General features: G+C 43.6%; 1 protein-coding gene across 8 annotated transcripts in view; it reads left to right on the top strand.

The window, feature by feature from the left end:
- The window catches only part of PTPRZ1 (protein tyrosine phosphatase receptor type Z1), a 949,709-nt gene that overhangs the window by 552,734 nt on the left and 377,271 nt on the right, over positions 1-19,704 (top strand). For 2 of the 8 annotated variants that reach the window (XM_069629084.1, XM_069629085.1), the window contains exons 11-13: positions 10,578-10,627; positions 13,891-13,962; positions 14,079-17,589. The exons of 1 other annotated variant lie outside the window; for it this stretch is intronic. In XM_069629084.1, coding sequence (XP_069485185.1) covers positions 10,578-10,627; positions 13,891-13,962; positions 14,079-17,589 — 3,633 coding nt within the window. The remainder of the gene's footprint in view (positions 1-10,577; positions 10,628-13,890; positions 13,963-14,078; positions 17,590-19,704) is intronic. 5 more of the 8 variants (XM_069629087.1, XM_069629088.1, XM_069629089.1 and 2 more) reach the window with 5 other exon arrangements.

Here is a 19,704-nt window from a genome sequence, read left to right on the forward strand (position 1 = left end):
TCACCAAGCTTGACCCTGCGTTCAAGTCCTTTACCTTCGATGGGAATACTATCCCGACTGCTAAGGACACAAAAACCCTTGGGATCTACATTGACTCGACCTTATCCCTGTCTAGACAAACCAATTCAGTCTCGTCCGCAGCGGCCTATACCTGCAAGCTTATTACAGCTTGCCGCCCTTTTCTCTCTACAGCCAACTGCGTGACCCTGGCTAGGACCCTTGTACTATCTAAGGTTGATTACTGTAACGCCCTGTACCTAGGCACTAATCGTTGTAACTTAAACAAGCTACAAATTGTCCAAAACAATGCGATCAGAGCGGCCCTTAACATACCCAGGCGCCAACATATAGCTGACACTAGACGCAACCTCCACTGGCTGTTAATCCCACTCCGAATTTCTTTGAAATCCCTGACTCTTACCCATAAATGCCTCCACAACCAAGCCCATTGCTACCAGGCCAACAGATTTGCCCTCAACAGTTCCACTAGACCCCGCAGAATGGCCCAAGCCAACTGCCTTGTCATCCCTCGTTTTAATCTCCAAAGATCAGGTGGAACCAGCTTCCCCATCATGGCAGCTAAACTATGGAACTCACTCCCCAATGAGCTCAGAGCAGAACCCTCCTTCCTGAGATTCAAACACCTTACCAAAACTTGGTTGTCCTCCCAAGACATATAACACTGGACTCACTGCTTAACTTCTACTCAGACTGACCTTGTATATACCTGCTTGTCCTCTTATTTTTATTATTATTTTGCTTGCATATTTTGCTTGCATATTTTGTAATATACCTATCATTCTATAAGTACTGCCTGTTTGTATTTATCTTACTGTAACTAAGTGATGCGCCCGGTAGCCCCTGGGCCTGGTGCGCTATATAAATAAATAAAATACAAATACAAAATACAAGAAGCCATAAGCTGTGTATGTTTACCTCAATGATAACAATTTAACTCTAAACCTACAAATGTCCAACATTGTGCACTTATTTCGGCAGAGGCATATCTCTGTACTGCCTAGAGGAGTAGGGGCTTGATAGATTTTCCAGCCAGACTTGAATATGCCCTTTGTGGGCTGTTTCATGGGGACAACACAATAGGAGAGTATTTTACTAGGTTAATCGAACTGCTGTCAGCATCATGAATATATTTTTCCTGGGCATGTATGGTGAATGCTAAGAGATCCTTATCAGGTCTTGAATGAGAAGGTTTCAGCTGCAATCACACACATACTACAATCCTTTACTTGGGACTTTCACAAATATTCCACAGACACACGCTCTAGTCCATTCCTCCTTAAATGTAGGGACTAGTCTGCAAGACCTGTCTGGGCAGACTGTGCTATTTCTTCTTCAAAAAATCAGTGCATGGCACAATCATGGCGTGTGCCCTACTGGAGCTGTTGGATATGTGTGATATTGGCATTGAGGAGCTGTTGACATCTAATCTTGGTTGTCATAGGTAAGGAGTTTAAAACATGTTAAGAGCTTCCAAGAAGTCAGTGGTCTGGGCTGAGGCTGCACCTATCAGATACATCTAACTAACTGTCCCTTTTGAGGAAAACAGTTTCCAGTCACATGAGATCGAAAGAGTTTGATCTAAGCTAGATTGAATTGTTCTTATTTAAGGACCTGCACAAAACCTTGGTTGTGAATAATAGGAGCTTCTACAGTGTGGTAGTAGGCCACAGAGGAGGGTAAATGTGGGGCACCTTCTCCTTCCTGAAGAGAATCAAAGCATCGTGTTGCTAACCTTGTCTTTGTGACAAGTAGGTGTCACTGTAGGTGGGAGGCAAATTCTTGTTAAACCCATATCTCTGAATCCAGAAGAGATTTATCCTATGAGCACATTCTTTGCATCTGCACTAACATAGTTTGGCGGTATTGAAATATGCGAGAAGAAGAGTGTCCTTGTGCTTTGGAGGTACCAGCTAGAGTGAACTTTGAAATTGTAATTAAGTTTACAGTGGTATTTCGAGTGGACACAGGAGAGAGAGGATTAAGTTTGGCCAGTGGGTCCTAACTAAGGAATTTTGTTTTAAATTGAATCTTTTGCACAGGTTTAATAAAGTACTATGTGGAATAAATCAGATTATTACATTTATGATATGTTGTTATATGTTTTGAGGGTAGTGATCAATTGTTCACAGAAAATTTGAATGCAATGTATATGTTAATGGAGGAATGCAAAAATATATTTTAATTGATTGTATTTCTAAGAAAAGCTTTTTCCCCAAAACTTTGTCCATGCAGAAGGGAGCTAGGTGTGAAGTCCACACTTCTCCGGCTGAAGTGGGAACATGTTGGCTTCATTCAAAGTGCGAGCATACGAGCCCAAGTGCGAGTATCATAGCCCATCAATACAACTGCATTAGTCACTCAATATAACAGGAGAGCAACATCCAACTTTTAAAACTCCTTAGGGACACAGTCCAGGCTTGCAGCTTTCCCAGCTTTCCATACATGCAGGGATTGTGATGCAGATTCGAAAGGAAAAAGACAACTGTGACGCACCAAAATCAAGAATACACTGATAACATTAGTTCAGTTTAGCCAAGAGTTTCTGTGAGGGTAGCAATTTGGGGGTAGAACATTGCACAACTGGTTAAGAAAAAAGTAACATTTTGCTAACATAAGTTCATAACACACGTGCATTTTTTGCAGACCTCGAATCATTACTCAGCCACGTTATTCCATGATGCCCGTCCAGCAGCTATCTTGTTCCCTTTCATTGTTTCATTGGGCAGCCAACAAGGGAATTTTTCCAATAGGTAGTCTCCACATGTATAGTGCTCCTTGATTTTATTGTTCTACATAAATATTTAGGTCACTTGAACGCAACAAGATATCCAGAGGACGTTGGCATTTAGCAAACTCAGAGGCCTTGTTTGTTCGCAAGCTCCTCAAAAAACAACTGAATTCATCATGATATAGATATCGAGCTTTATAGCGTCAAGGCTGATGTGCAGTAGTTTCCTTTCAACTTCCTGCCGCTCAAGCCCCAATTTTGCACATGTTTTATGGGAATGTAGCACTTAGTCTGGTCCTCTCCGTCTCTTCTGATATCTGGGGGTAATCTTCGACTCTACTCTCTTCTTCTCTTATCACATCTCGGACACGTTCGAAAAGTCTCACTACCTACTGCACCTCCTCAGAGGTACTCTACTTTTTCTCACCTTCCCAAGAGGCACAATGTCTCCAGAGCCATGGTTCTCTCCAGAATGGACTACTACAACAGTCTCTTTCTCAACCTTCCTACTTCTACTCTCCCATCTCTTCAACTTATCCAGAACAGAACAGAACCGCAAGACTTATCCTTGGCCTCAAGCCCAAGGACCGCATCTCTCCAGTGCTGAAATCACTCCACTGGTTTCCCGTGGTTGCAAGGATCAAGTTCAAGTCACTCTGCATATTCCACAAGGCTTTCTGGGGCCAGGGCCCTTACTATCTACAACGCTCTTTTCCCAAATGCTCCCCTTCCAGAGCCCTCCACTCAGCTTCATCCAACTCTCTGCGGGTGAGCCATTTCTCCAAACAGAGATTTGGGGGTAGATCCTTGTCCTCTGCAGGTCCCTCCCTCTGGAACAGCCTACCTACCTCACTCCATCTTGAGAGGACCTCCTTAAGTTCCAGAAACTCCTCAAAACCTACCTCTTCTGTTCCTCCTTCTGTTCCTCTCCCCTGCTAACTTCCTTCTCTTCACTTCTCTCCCTCCTTCCTTCTCTTCCTCAACCTGCTTAGTTAGATGACTGGTTGCCTGGTGCTTCTCCAGAGCCGCACAGGTCCCAGTCTCCCCCGCCAGTCCTGCACTTGCCTCCGGGCCTCTGCACTCTGCCTGGCACTACTGCACTATGCTCCATGAGAGGGGCAACCATTTTGCACTTAACCCAGGCCCAGCTGCACTGGGCTCACTTGTTCCCCTCGCTCGCACTTCCTGTTCTGCACGCATGCACACTCTTGAACTTGAATGTTCTAGGCATGCAAGTCTACCTGTCCGGCTCTCTCTCTGTCTCCCCTCCCCAGCTTGGTCGTTGCTTGAAATACACATGCATAGGCGCATTCGATGACCAACTACCAAGCAGTCTGAAATGTTGCCTGGCCAGTACTGTAGTTTATGTATCAGTATGCTCCTCTCCCTGACCCCCACACCTCCCTTTCTCCTTTTTTGTCAAGCACTTCATTAGTAGATATGCCTATGGCCTAGTATGCTAGCTATTGTTGTTAAATCATTCGATATCTTTAAGGCCTAAGAATGACAACTCTATTCCCTTGTTCCCCTCCCGCCGTGAAGCACTTTGAAGCACTTCACTTGTGTATAAGCACTCTATAAATAAACAATTACAATCACAATTACAATCATATGGTCATTTTCCTGACACTCCAGGTATTCCAGAATAGAGCTAATAGAGCCACGGCGCTCGCATAAAGATCAACCACTATGTGCTACATTAAGACTAATGTGGCATAGCTATGGTATGGTCATGTTTATTTATAAAGCCCTATACACAGGCAAGTGTTTCAAAGCGCTCAAGGAGGGTGGGAACAGGGGAAAAACAATAGTCGCTGAGAGCCCTTGACATTCTGAGACAATAATAGTCAGCACAGCCTGGGTAAGTGCATATAATACAATTAATAGTTGAGACACAGCAAATAGGCGTGACAGTGATTCTGCAGCTTTATCAAGTGCAATTAAGGGGTGAAGACAAGGGAGAACAGACAGACAATTTTCAGGCAAGTTACATTCGGATCGTGCAAGTGCACAGATGGTCACAGGGAAGGGGAGGTCCAAGTGCACCCAGTCGGTGGAGCCTGGGTTAAGTACAGAGAGGGCCACTCTCTTTGGTTATTTCTCAAGTGCAGTGAAGGTGGGTGGGGTACAGGGCCCTGAGGCAAGTGTCAGAGAGGACTGACGGGGTTGCCCGGGACCTGTGAGACTTTGAATACACCAGGCTGCCAGTCAGCAAGCTGTAAGGAAGTGGAGGGAGAGAGGGAAAGAGTAGAGAGCTGGGTTAGCAGGGTAGAGGGAGAGAGAAGGAAGAGGAGAAGGGGAAGGTCTTGAGGAGTTTCTGGAATTCAGGCTCAAGATGGAGAGCGGCAGGGTGGCTATTCCAGAGGGAGGCACCTGCTGAGGATAAGGATCTCCCTCCAAATCTCTGCTTGGAGAACCGGCTCACTCGCAGAAGGTTGTCTGTAGATGAGCAGAGGGCTTGTGTTGGACAGTATTTAGGTAAGCAACTTTGCAGCTAGGTAGGTCCCAGGCTCCAGAAAGCCTTGTGGACAATGCAGAGGGTCTTGAACTTGACCCTTGCAGCCACAGGGAACAAGTGAAGGGATTTCAGTGCCAGAGAGATGCAGTTCCTGGGCTTGAGGCCAAGGTTAAGTCTCGCGGTTCTGTTCTGAATGAGTTGCAGGAGGCGCAGAGCCGAAGCAGGGAGGTTGAGGAAGAGGCTGTTGCAGTAGTCCAGACTAGAGAGAACCAGGGCTCTGGAGACAGTGAGCCGCTGGGGATAAGTGAGAAAAGGTAGAGTACCTCCGAGGAGATGTAGATGATAGACTTTTTAGAGATGTCTGAAATGTGAGAAAAGAAGGAGAGAGTGGAGTCGAAGATGACCCCAATGTTTTTAGCCTTGCAGGTGGGCGTGGCGTAGGGCCAAGGGAATCCAGCCAGAGTGAAAGTGGGAAAGGATTTCAGTGCCAGAGAGAGGCGGTCCCATCTCATCTGCCAGAAGAAGGCGAAAGCAAAGTGGACTTGGAGGCTGACTCCAGTAATCCCAGAGTGGCCATTTGGAAGTGTCAGACTGATTGTGAGTTTGTGGCAGTAGGCTTTGTACCTCGGGGGAGATGGATCAAGGAAGGACTGCACGCATGCAGTGAACGGTGGTGAAACCTGGGATCCATCAATCATAGTGGCCCTGCCATTGCATTATGAGTTTCAGTGGAATGCATTGTGGGTATTTCAGAATGTTGACACCAGTGCTATTGCAATTAGCACTAGGGCAAAAATTGCCCCTGTCAAAAAACTCGTGCTTTCAATGCATTCTTGCGCCTGGGGAAGTGACTAGGACCAGGACACACGTTGTTTATTGCTAATTTCGCTTGCACCAGTGCACAGTTTCTATAATGCCTCCTTTAGCGTTTTCAGGTGCAGACAAAGCAGAGATCCCCATCAATTCCAGAGGAATTGAAATGCGTATTGCTACATTCAATTCATAATTAGTAAAATCTAGTAAAGTTTTCAGGATATCCACTTTGACTAAGTCAGAGAAGAAATTATGAATTTAGAAGCGTGTATTGATTTGCATGTTTGCTGATCATGCCGTAAACCCAACTAGAGTTTGCTATTTGGCGAGTTGACGACACTAGCCTTAAAGTAAATCACTTTATCATGAGTGAAAAGGTGATGTGCATTCGAAAGTGTTCAGGAATACTGGTGTGAGAGGCTGCCTGGGGGCTTTCCTTGTCTTCTTCTAGGGGTTCGCAAAGTACAAGGCAACATACGAACGAATGAAGCTAGTGTCCAGCACCTGGAAATGGCTTTCACAAGCAGCAATGCCTGTTTCATTCTATGAAAATAGTTGCACTATTTCATTTGACTTTTGTACGTTTTTGACACTATTGACATGAATCTTCTTCACTTTAGTTACATTGCAGCTATGCATGTGTGTACTGAGCATGCCTCGTGTTAGTGATACCATTCACACGTCCTTGGTGTTTCCCTCCCAGTTTTGGGATGTGTCGCGTGTGCCTGTTGAGCCCCTTCTCCACTCACTGTGTTGCACGTTGTCATAGTCTCATGCTAGTTATCTTTGTGTATCAGGTGCATTTTACACATTCACAAAGAGCACACACACACATCTGGTGCAAATCCATTTAGGTACAACACCCTTTTGTGAATCACTCCCTATCTCATATGCAGCCGCCACACAGCCGCAATGTGGATTCAAGAGTCAGCCCCCCTCTCCAAATTGCAAGTCAATGAAAGTAGTGCCTTGACTACAGATGTGCAATGAACCCCCCTAGTGATCACATATACCCTTAAAAAACAAGTTGGTCCTTTGGGCGTGAACATTTTGCTTGTGCTAACCTATACCTGAAGGATGACCCAAACCAATCAGAATGCATTCATACCTCCAAATGATACATGTTCTCTTATTGTGCTCATGCAAAACAGGTTCCAATGCAAACCCTGTCATTCGTAACTGTGCAGATGTATTTTTGATTTAACTGCCTTGTGTTATGAAAGAAGGCTATTTTTATAATGAAGGCAACGTTTTACTGTGTATATGACTTGTCAAGCAATATATTGCACGTGTGTGCATGTGCATGTGAATGTGTATGTGTGTGTGCATGTGTGTGTATGTGCGTGAATGCAGTGTGGACCTGCTAGCTGCCTGTGACCTTCTAAGTAGGAAGCGTATTAAGTGACCTTCTGAATACATCTCGATCAAACATAAGGATAATTCCTGTGCAGTGTACATTTGGGCACGTATCATCATTTAAGTGGGAATGGTAGTGCGAATGTCCTCATATTAAATAGAGCAAATTCGTCTTTGTTCTATTGTGCCTCTATGTACACACATATATCTTTGTGTAATTCATACAGTCACAAAAGCGGGTTCATTGGCATCCCACTTGACCCCACTGTGAAGGCTATATAATTCCTGCAGGGTTCCATCCTCTCTGCAGTGATCTTCAATCTATGCATGAAGCCGCTGGGAGCCCTCCAAGCCACACACAACATAGACATCCACCAATACGCTGACGACGCACAGCTATACTTCAAGATGAACTCCATCAAGGACATCAACAGACTGAAAACCTTCCTCTCGCTGATGCAGTCTAGGATGTCCATTGCATATTTCAAGCTAACCCCCTCCAAGACCGAATTCCTACCCCTTACCAACAACACCGAACACCCAGAAATACAGACCCGGCTATCAACCATGAACCCTGAGGGCTTCACACCGGAGCTCACCTCCTGCACCAAGTCCCTTGGGTTCCACATTGAGAAACACTTCTCCTTCAAGACACACATAGCTAAGAAAATTCAGGTAGCTTGGTATCAGCTCTCCCTCCTGCGGAAAGTCAAGCCCTTCCTCCCTCCAAACTTTAGATCCACTGTTCAAGCACTGGTCCTATCTCACATGGATGGGGGCAATACCCTCCTCGAAGGCCTCCCATCATCCTCCCTTTTCCTCCTGAGAAGTGTCCTACATGCAGCTGCACACCTCATCAAAGGTCCTCGCAGATACGGCCACATCACCCCGGCCCTCATAGACCTTCACTGGTCCCACTGCATCCACAAATCAACTTCAAGTCTTGCTGCATCATCTATAAGGCCATTGCTGTCAAGTCACCCAACTACCTCACGAAGAAACTCAGCATCTCCGGCTGACACTGAATTACCAGCAGCCAGGACACATGCAGACTTGAAATCCGCTGCTGCAAAAAAGAAAGGACCAGAAAACAAGCCTTCTCTGCCCATGCCCCAAGACTATGCAACCTCCTCCCAGTCAGCATCAGACTCGCCCCCACGCTCCAACAATTCAGAAAATAACTCAAACCCACAGTTTCAAGGATTCTCTCCTTCTCAACACCGAGGCCATCATGTCGCTCCCCCGTACGACCTGGCTCGCTAGACGCCATCCGCTTCACTTGTCCCTGCCACTTATAACAGCTCTACTTCTCCTCTGTGCCCCTCTGTATACTACTCCCCACTGTATATATGTTCTGTTGTTACCTCTGAAAAGGGTTCTATGTTGAAATACTGAATAAAAAATAACGAGGCTGAAAAAAATGATTTTTTAAAATCGAATTTCCAAAATGCCTTTTTGTTTTTTTGCACTTTATTTTTAAATACGGGGGGAGCCCCCCACATCCCCCTACATTTCCCCTACCTTAATGTATTCCCTTAAAATGTGACTACAAATTCTGCGTTTTCAGCCTCGTTATTTTGACATACCCTGAAAAGCGCTCCGTTATGCATCTGTACTGTTGTGTACCTCTGTAAAGCGCTCTGTTGTGTATCTGTATATTTGTATACCTCTGTAAAGCGCTCCTTTGCTTCTCAAAGCTAGGCCCACGCTCAATAAATACCGCAATAACAATAATCATGATAATAATAATAATAATAATAATAATAATAATAATAATAGAAGGGGCTGATGCTTTCACCTGTGTAACTGTGGCCATTTTCTTTTAAGCACCTTCTATGACGTAAGTTCACAAGTATACAATAGAAGAAAGTCAACCTCAACACAGAGATTTAACGCAGAGCGGCGCACATGATTGTGAAGTGCAGTACTCTAATAACTAGAAGTGTTCCTTTTAAGATTGTTTCAATAATGCTGCACCAGTCCCTCAGAGCCCTCTGGCATATTTCAGTTGAAAAGCGATCTAATCATGATACACTAGCATTAAGCCTGAACCTTGTTCTGAAGTCATATACAAGTGCTCAGCATATCCTAATAACTCCAGTTGTATAATAAACACATGACTGAACCAGTGAGAAGCCAGGAAATGCCATCATCATGTTCCCATATTCTTCTGATCTAGACCACCAGGTAAGATTGTCTGTCTGTCTTTTCTGTTGTTTCCTTCTGTTTGCTTATGAAAGTGTTTGATTAAGAACCCTGTTTAATTATTCTGCCCGTTTTTTAAATGTAAAAACACTTTGAAAAATGTGACCCCTCATTTAGCGTACAGGATATCCGCCAGAAAACGATGGCTAATACAGCCTCCCAAATGGATCATAATATCCCATTGGAATCCCACTGCGGCTAATATGCGATCTGAGACCTCCGGGTTTGAGGCGCGTTAGAACATTTTTAATAAATACAATAAATAAATAAATACTCCGCTAGAATCAATAATATCCCAGTCGATCAGCAACAATACCAAACCCTAACGATATCCCAACACTTAAAGACTTAAGGCATATGTGAGTATTGATGTCACTGAGGTAATGTGACCTCATATCGCCCTTTAGTGGACAGACATAATGAAAATGAGCATTGCTTTCTAAGTTAGATAATTTATGGAAATTAGGTTATGATTTACCTGAAATCAAATGTCCATACTTGGGCGATCTCTGTTCCGTACCCTGGGACACAGCTGTCACGTCTTCCCCATGACACGGTTAGTCTGGAACTGCTCTTGCCTCTGTTCCACTGACTCGAGACAGGTGATGACCAGGACAGGTAGTAAGGAATGGTGACTGTTCAGGGTGATTAGAGATGAAAAAGCTGAAGGCCCTTCTGAATCTCCAACACAGAGTACCACCTACCAATGTGGACAACAGCCATCCCTCACGAATATAACAGTGATTTTACCCCGCTCCAGGAGATTACTTCAACTATACTGTGATTACAAGACATTACATTCAAAGAAGGATACTACAGATAGGGGGACATGTTAGAAAATACAATTAACGTTCACGTACCTGGGGGAATCCTAGTTTGTTAAACAGCCCTCTAGAAAATGTTTTCTAAAAATGCCAATTTTGTTTTCTTTTATGTCTAAACTAAATAAACTTTACGTGGAAACATTTGATATCTTAACAACATTTCTTTTCATAGACATTGACCTTTTTTCTGATTTGGAAGAAGCAGACGAAGACATTATCGAGGTACTGTACAGCACTTCCTACTCTCAAATATGTACGGTATAGCGTGAAGGCGCATGAGTTAGTCCACTGCTTAATCCAGGGTCTGTGTGATGTTGGCAGCGTGAATGATGGCATGGCTCTGGAGTCAGCATGCCGTGTAAGAACATGGTCGGGATTGAGTGTGTATTGGTGTGCAGGGGTTCATACATTGGAGCAGGTTATTTAACTGGATGTTCTCAATGGAAGAGGAGGGAAGCACTAGCAATATATTCCTACAAATTGTTGCATTCATTCTACTTCATATTTCTTGGCCAAGAGAGAGCATGGAAGCACAACAGACAGAGAGAGAGAAAAAGAGAGACAGAGGGCTTGGATTGTGTGTGTGTGTGTGCGTGTGTGTGCGTGATAGAAAAGAGTGAGAAAGAGATAGAAAGAGAGAGAGAGAGAGAGGGAGAGAGAGAGAGAGAGGGAGAGAGGGAGAGAGAGAGAGCATGAGATGAAGCCATGCTTGGTGATAAATACAATATCCTGTGACATGTTTCCCTTAAGGGGCTCCAAATCCGTCACTCACAAGGCCGGCAGGGGAAAGTGGTGTGTGGGACCTGAGAACAGAGCATGAAACGTACCCCTCCCCTGCGCTGCCCCTCCCGCTTTCCTCATATTCGTTCACGCCTGCACGTCACTAGATGGGTCAGTTATCCCTCCCTTTCCTCTCGTTTTGCTCTTTTTTATTGTTTGCTTCCCTCTGTCAAAGGGTCTCTGTATTTGCATCTCACTTATACTAAAACCAACCAAAGTGTCTATTTAGAACCTCATAGGCAAAAGCTAATAGTCGAACGTGTAAATAAAACCCCTGATATCCTTGTTTCACCATGCATTGTGATGTATGTTACTCGAATGGAACATTTCATTTTGTCTATGGTAAAACATGGTTTTTTGTGTATGTGATGCCAGACGGAATAGGATATTTTGACTAGAATAAGTATTTCAGTGCATGGGTTAATGTCCTTCCAGGAAGCACATGAACACACTATAAGTACCTGGGATTCCCTGCTTCTTTGTTTTTCTCCCCATGACTAAGCGGACCCTCCAGGATATTGAGGCGGGAAATGTAAAATGTTGTGACATAAATGCACATTTCACGGCACAAAATGTCGTTTATTGCAGCATTTTTGCAGGATTTTTTTTGTTACTGGAGAGTGTGAGATTGGCACATTGCAGGAAAGAAGCACTGTGCAAGGCAACATTTTACATTTCCTGCCACAATATCCGGAAAGGCCTGCCTAAGGCTCTCTGATTGTTTTGAACTTTCAACTATTACTTTCTGTGGGCGCTTTTCCACCCAGCATTGCTCAGGCAAAAAGTGTTTGTTATGGTGCAGCTGCTGTTCCCCTCCCTTATATTAAGTATTGCGCTTTGAGTGAAAAAAAACACCAGTAGGAAGAAAACGTATTCTTTACCCTGGTTATACCTAAGGGGACCGCTTGCCAATGTCAAATAATGACATTTGGATAGTTTAAGGAGAAAAGCTTGTGTTCAAATGATCAAGGGAAGATATATCTTGACAGATTTCCTGTAACTCGGATGGTTACCTGGGTATAGGATGGAAAGAAGAGCTCAAGCACAGCCCCATAGTGGTAGATGTTTGCACACCGGTTTGGAACTTCCTAAATTTGTAGTTGGACCCTATTCTGAGTGTAGGTAGTATCAAGGGGCATTTTAGATGAAAGGGGGACTGTGGCAATGCAGTGCATGGTGGGGAACGCATAGTGATTTCAATACAAAGGGCTTCTCACCATTAAACCATTGCAGTGACTGAAGCAGAGAGTAAGTGCTCCTTGTATTGATATTTAAGGAGAAGGACGGCAGACAACTCTTGAACCCTTTAAAGGTAGTTGAGTAGAATGACTGGGGTTCCTAGAGAATCAGTGTTATCCTGGTCTAAATGAGGGCAGATGAAGATGAGTAAAATCATTCTCTGGTGCAGGCCCCTAAACAAATTCAAGATTTGCCTTATGGTTTGCTCTACATATGAAGGTGGTGCAATGGGCCCAGCTTGAAATTCCCCCATAGGCATTAGGAAGTCTTAGACTTTGGTTTAGAAGTCTAGTCCAAGGCTTTACTACACCAGGCCACACACATTCGCACTCCATGTCCACCTGCACACAGATAGTCGAGGGTGGTGGGAGCAGTGAATGGTGATACTGGGCTATGTCCCCCAGGGAACTGACAGCCTCCATAGACTGCAAGCTAATGTTCTTATGCATAAGGAAATCCAGAAGCGGTGCCCCTCTGACCCTGCTCATGAGTCCTCCTAAAGCCACTAATATTCCCCTTGACAGCGCCAATAGTTGGAGCCGATACTGTGTATTTAAAGTAGGTTCACGCTGAGTGCCTGAGCCCCCAATCCTAGCCCCTTTAACTAATCCCTTGGGGGTTGCATTTCCGAGGATTTTAAAGTGTCCCCTCCCCTCTTGATCCACCTACATAGCAATACCGTTGTTAACAAATGAAAGTACATCTGAGGATATGAGTGGTAAAAGGTGGTACGGCTCCAGCACCTGACTGTAGCCATAGACATGATGGGTTGGGGAAACCTGTAATCTGCATTCTAGAAGATTTCCCCACCCATAAGACACTTGACAGGAAATTCATATTAACAGTACAGCTATTTCATTAACTAAACTTTGTAAATAATTCAGGATTCACTAAGCTGCATATTTTAATTTCTCCCTACCCGCAAACCTGTCTTACACATTTTGTCAGGTGAATCACCATCACAGAAGACTGCAGATTGTTCTTTTCAATAGTAAGCATGCCTAGCAAGAAATGTAGAAAATGGCACCACATAGGATGTCAAAACTTCTAGACTTGGGCCATCCTTAATGAATAAAATGCGCATTTAATTAAACAGAAATGGGTCTCTGTTGACATTTGAGTAGTGGCTGTTCTAATGATGTCAACCTCGAACCATTCACTCCAGGGTTATTAAGCCATTATAGACTTGCAGTGTAGGATTTAGCTGTTCAATCATCAAAATGTTGTACTCACCTTTTATCTTTCTTTAGATAAGATCCAAGCTGATTATTAAACATATTTGTTGAGGTGTATCCTGCCAGCAGCTACTCTTTGCTTTTCCTGCATCTCTAGTGCTTCGGGTCACAGAGGGGGCATTCATAGCATTCTGAGATTCACTTGGCTAAATACAAATTCCTTGTCATAATGAGCAAAGAATTTTCAAGCAATGGAACTAATAGCGTTGTAGTCATATTATCATCCCATAGGTTTATTGCTGCTCTTTTCTCGACCGTGAAGAAAAACGTAATAAAAAAGACCAGAGACATGGATTAACATCTGTGAGTCTAAACAATAATGGTGGTGGTGTCTTTGGTGTCTTTAATTTTAAGCAGTTGCAATTGTTGTATCTCTGTTATCATCACTGTTTTTGTGACTATGTTTTTGTGGCTTTTAGGATGAAATCCTTGAGGAAGAGCATGAAGACAATGACGCAACTGGCTCCATCGACATTGCTGAAAACCAAATACGGAAACAAGAGCCAATGCTTACAACTTCTCGGCCATTACGGGAAAAAGTGGGGACAGCATCTAGTAGAGATCTGACCACGGCATATGCAAATGGAGTAACCGTGCATGCCGAGGATGAGGTTTTGGAAGGAGGCGCGCACCCTACATCTGTGGATAAAGTTGAAAATGAAGATCATGAGAATGCTGATCATCTTGATTCCGATGAGCAGATGATCAAATCACTCGACACTGAAGCAACTCCCACAAGCCAGGATGTACGAGCTGGAGGCCATGAACGACTTGAGAATGCCTCTTTCCCAGCTGAGGATATTTCTAAAGATGAGGCGCATGCTGTACTGGCAACTGAAGGTCAGGAAATTACCACCACTGTGCCAAGAGAATCTTTACCAGCAGGTAATTGGCCTGATCAAACCAATGACGTCCCATTAGATGTTACTCCCACCGCCACTCCTACGCAGTTTGCTCAGGATAAATTCTCCCACCTGGAGGAGCCTCTTTCTTCACAAAATCCAAACACAAGAATGAGTGATGCCACCCAAGGTTACTCTAGAGAAATTGCTAAGGAGCTAGCCTCACCTAGAGAGGAGGAGTCCAGGATGGATGCTGGCAATGTATTTGATGGTATTAAGAATGAAACTGCTAGGTTCACTGCTTCATCAGATGGCGTGCAGCTGAATGAAAATTACCACACTGTTACTAATATTGAGGGATCGGTTACTGCCACAATTTATACGGGCGGTTCTATGCTGTCACAAGATACATCAGGGGTTGATGCAGATTTGTCACAGTATTTAACATCCACAGTTTCCCCTGCTGAGTTGGCATCTCCCTCGATCCATGCCAGCTTTGGAGAGCACGGTGCTGCCGCCAGTGAGGTTCTCTCTCAGACCAGCCAACTAGTCTCCAATGGTGAGATACCTATTCAACCTTCCTACACTAGTGAAGTGCTACCTCTCCTCACTCCTTTATTGTCTGACACTCAAACCCTTCAAGCTGTCCTTGCCACCCCAGCTCTTGATTTGGTATTGCATGCCACATCTGTACTTCCCAGTGTTGATGTGCCAGTTGAATCCACCTTGTCCTCCTCTGATGGCTTGCGTTTGCCTCCATTTTCCTCTGCCTCCTTCAGTTGTAAATTGTTTCGCCTGTTTACAGTTTCTGAAATGGTTTCGCAAATGACTCCAAGTGTTATGAGTGACACTACCCCTTTGCATGAATCATTGGTATTGGCTGACAATGATACGTTGAATCAGTCTGGGCATGCTCAGCTAGGTGATATGGTTTCACACCATCCTTCTCCTGATGCCTTGGGAACATTGAGATCTGCTCAGGAAGTCACTTCTAATAATCAAATGAGCACATTTTCTCAAGTTGAGCGATCCAGAACTGATGTAAAAATGCATGCGCTTTCTCCCAGGTCCGAACTTATTTATACTAGCGATGTGTCATTGCTTCCAACCTTTACTGCTTCTGGTGGCTCTTCTGTTCGCACGCATGATTCTGTTGGTTCTTTGCACGAAGGCATGTTATTTACCAAATCTCACACTGAAGTGATGCTTAAAACATCTGTTGTGCTCGAAGACTATGCTTTGTTTCAGCCTACACACACGGTGCCAAGTGCTGGGGATATGACTGATGACTACTCAGGCAGTGGGTTCTTTTTCACTGATGTATCTGATTTGAAAACAGGTTCTGGTTTGTCCCCAGACGAAATCACCCATGTAGAACCAGTGGTTAATGATCTTGATAAACTAATTCCTATAAGTGGAGACGAGGATGAACTCAAATACAATCCCTCCTTGAGTGAGGTTTCTTATCATGGAGAAAACAAAGTTATGGTTGAAATGTCTTCGTCTGCCTCTAACAATGAAATAGTTAAGCAAGAAACATATTTATTTGACAACCCAGTTCCTGTCTTCAGCACACAAGGAGCCCTTCAACTTCAGCTTGCTAACCCTACAGCTAGGATTTCTACTCCAGATATCACTGCACCTTCTGACTATCTGCCATCAATACCACATATGCATGCTGTGTCTGCAACCTCTACTGACAATGCGCTTAAACCTGTGCAAACTTCAATTTCAAATGTTGCTTTTTCTTCTGCTAAAATTGTTTTACCTTCTGCAACTGCACCGCTTGCCTCTAAGGCCCCAGCTTCTTCAAGTCTTGAGCACCCTCGGCAAATGTCCTTTGCAAACTCAGGTGTTGGCATGCTGCATACAAACATTTCATCTTTGCCCACTGATTTGATGAGTAATGGCACCTCAAGGGCACTTAATGGGAGCTTGAATGTTGATCATGGGGTTAATCTTACAGCTCCCAATGGAACGGCGAAACGAGAAATGCTATACTTTACATCTGACCATTCCATAAGTGACATATTGCCTGAAAGACCTATTATTCCCACTCAGTCAGTTTATGCTTTCACTCCTCTCTCTGTAAATGAAGAGTATATCCCACCTGATTTGTTTAGTAGTGAACATTTAGACCTGGTTACCCCCTTTTTGCTCAGTGATGAAAGAGGGCCTGCCACTAATGTTGATGTTAAACCCCCTATTTATGGAACTTCAGCGTTATCTTGGCCAACATTGCCCAGCCTTGCCACAGTTGTAAGCCAAGATGTTTCCTCTTTCCCAAGTGCAAAGGATCTTTCTTTTAACACACCTTCTGTTTCTGCCTTTCAGGTTTCTGCTATAAGTGTATCTGTTCATGATTATGTTGATTCACCAAAAATCCATGTTTCTGTTGCAGTTGTTTCCTCAAGCATTGAGGGCCCTAGTACCTTAACCATGCTATCTGTTTTCTCCAAAGAGTCCTCTGATGTTACACCTCCTCCCAGTGTGGATGCTCGAGTGTGGCAGTCTGTAGTTAATGAAGGTTTGTCTGTTCATGATGATACCAATTCCACATCACGCACAGAAACGTATGAAAGAAAGTTAGTAGATGATCCACACACGCGAGCAAGCGTCGTAAAGGATGAGACTAACCTAACGCTAAATGCACTTTCAGAAGTACGTGAAGAAACCAAGACACTGCCAGGATCCATATCCAGCAGTGAGCTAAGCCATGGCATTGGCAAAAGTAATAAGACCACAAACCCTGCAATGCCTTCAAGTATGCCACCCAAGAGCCTCAGCGGTCCAACAGTAATGGACAGTCATATGCAGGCTGTTGTTATTCCCACACAGAATACTTCTGAATCAAAATGGGCTGCTTTCACAACCGATGAAGAGAGCGGTTCTGGCCAAGGAACCTCAGATAGCCTTAACGATAATGAGACTTCCACAGATTTCAGCTTTTCTGACCTTAATGAGAGAGACAGAGAATCTGAGGGTGCAGTTGGTGCAGGTACTCCAGAATTTACGGCGGGATCTGAAAAGTCCTCCTCTCCATCCGTTACTGGTGATCACTCAGCAGCATTCAACGTATCGGAGGCAGGTTAGTTGTGGATCAGTTTAAGGAGTTTTAATGAGTGATGCAAGTGTATGTACTGTGGATTATTTTTTTTTGCATTCAAAGTACATGATGGAAAGATGAGATATTTTATTACAAAAAGACAGTAAGGCAGTGCATAACCAATTTGTAATATAGTTTGTTCATTAAAAAAAAGTATGAAAAGTTAGAACCTCATGCCCCTATGGACTGCAAATTTGAATATGGCTCTTCGGGAAAGCGATTGTATATTGGATCTATCTGGACACCACTGCCTTTCACAAAATAGTTATCCAAAAATAAAGATTTTTTGGGCTGCTCCCTGGTAGGTAAACGGACACAACCTCATTGAATCAGCAGTTTTGGATTGGTTTAGGATCTCAGAAATTAAATATTTCGACTTGTTCCTAAATTCGAATTGGTTTTAATCATATTATGTATTTCCATCCCGGATGAACCCGAAGCAGACCTGTCAAATTTACAACTCACCCATTTGGCTAGCAGATAGATCCAAACACTGGCCGATTCAACCAGTAAGCAAACATGTCAACTATAACTTGGTGTTGGGCCTAAATCATACGTCAATGGTAAAACAGTAGAACATGGCATTCAAATCAAAAGTAGGCAGGCTCTTTAGAATTGTAATTTATAAAAAAAACGCTAATTAGTTGACAGAACTAGAAGACAAGTTTTTAAATTTTTTGATGGAGGTTGCCAAGAATTCCCAGATTGTTTACAAAGCTACCACATGTTTTCATGTCAAGTGTTGACGTATACTCTTATGCCACTGTGTATTTCAAAGGAAAAATGCGCCATTTAAAAAATATAACATGCTCAATAATGGTGCAGCTTTACATGAGCAACTTGAATCACTTGACACTTTACCCAAGTTCATTGACTTCAATCCGGTTTCAGTAACTTCCACCTAATGCAATGGTGGGCTGTAAACAATGTTTTGGATATTTCTCCTCTCTGAAAGAAAGTGAGCTCAAGAATCTGGGTAAGGCTCTCGTAACCGGGACAAATGTCCGGCAGAGGGACTCCCAGGACCTGCCTTGTTTTTTGCATTTTGGCTGTACACAGTGACAGGACTTTATTTGAAGGTAGTGTGGGTAGTGTGGTAAATGGGTCTGCTGTGATTAGAGTTGGATGGCTTGCACTCATTAAAAAGCAGAAGAAAGGGGGTGCACAACATCAGAGTTACTGGAGATAGTTTAGAGTAGAATGTATTTTGTTGAGTCAGTCCATTTTGATGTGATTCAATTGGCAGCAAAGTGTAGCCTTGCACCACGAGACTAAAGCTATAGACTGCCTCGGTTACCAATCAAATAGACATCCAGGGCCTCATCCACAAAGATTTGGACCAGAACAAATCAGCACAAGGGGCATCACAAATTTGAATCTGATGCCTCATGCCTGAATCACAAAGCCTGAAGCTGGAGAACATCTTTGGAAGCTTGGGGTATCTTTGAGAGACTCATGTCCTAATGTTACTCACAAAGATGTACTCAAGGGTGTCTCTGGGATGCTCCAGGCATTTGAAGATGTGCGCTAGTGGCAGGCTTTGGGAAACCAATAGGCAGTAGATGCAAATCAGAGATGCTCACGGGCATCTCCAGATTTGGTCCAGAGCAAATTTTCATGGAATCGGCTCCAAGATTGGATAACGAGTGTAGGATAGTTAGGAAGATGCCACTAGGATATGCTGTTTTGCTAACTAGTGAGTTGTAGTGTTGTGTGGATAAAGAGTAAGTACATTATAGATTGTTATGATCAAAGTAGTTTGTATAGTATTTGTAATCATTGACAGCAACATGTTGGGAAATGCTCATAGTGTTTGAATAGATGTTTATATGTTACAAATAGATTAATGCAAAGATGTGAACCTCAGTGGATTGCTTGATCCGATTTTCCGTGAGAATCTTCAATTTCAATTCAGAGTTCATGGAATCTTCGTTTATATCAAATTCTCAAGTATTTCTTTTTTCTTCACTGGGCAATAAAGGAACTGTTTTACACATTTCTGATCCCTCCAAGTCAAATAATAGTTGCAGTCTGTGGGTTTGCTCCTCTCTGTATTTCTAGCTTTGCTGGCCCTTAGGCTCATACTGCAAACATATT

Source organism: Ambystoma mexicanum, chromosome 12, assembly GCF_040938575.1.
Source record: "Ambystoma mexicanum isolate Mex_15411 chromosome 12, UKY_AmexF1_1, whole genome shotgun sequence".
NCBI classification, from domain to species: domain Eukaryota; kingdom Metazoa; phylum Chordata; class Amphibia; order Caudata; family Ambystomatidae; genus Ambystoma; species Ambystoma mexicanum.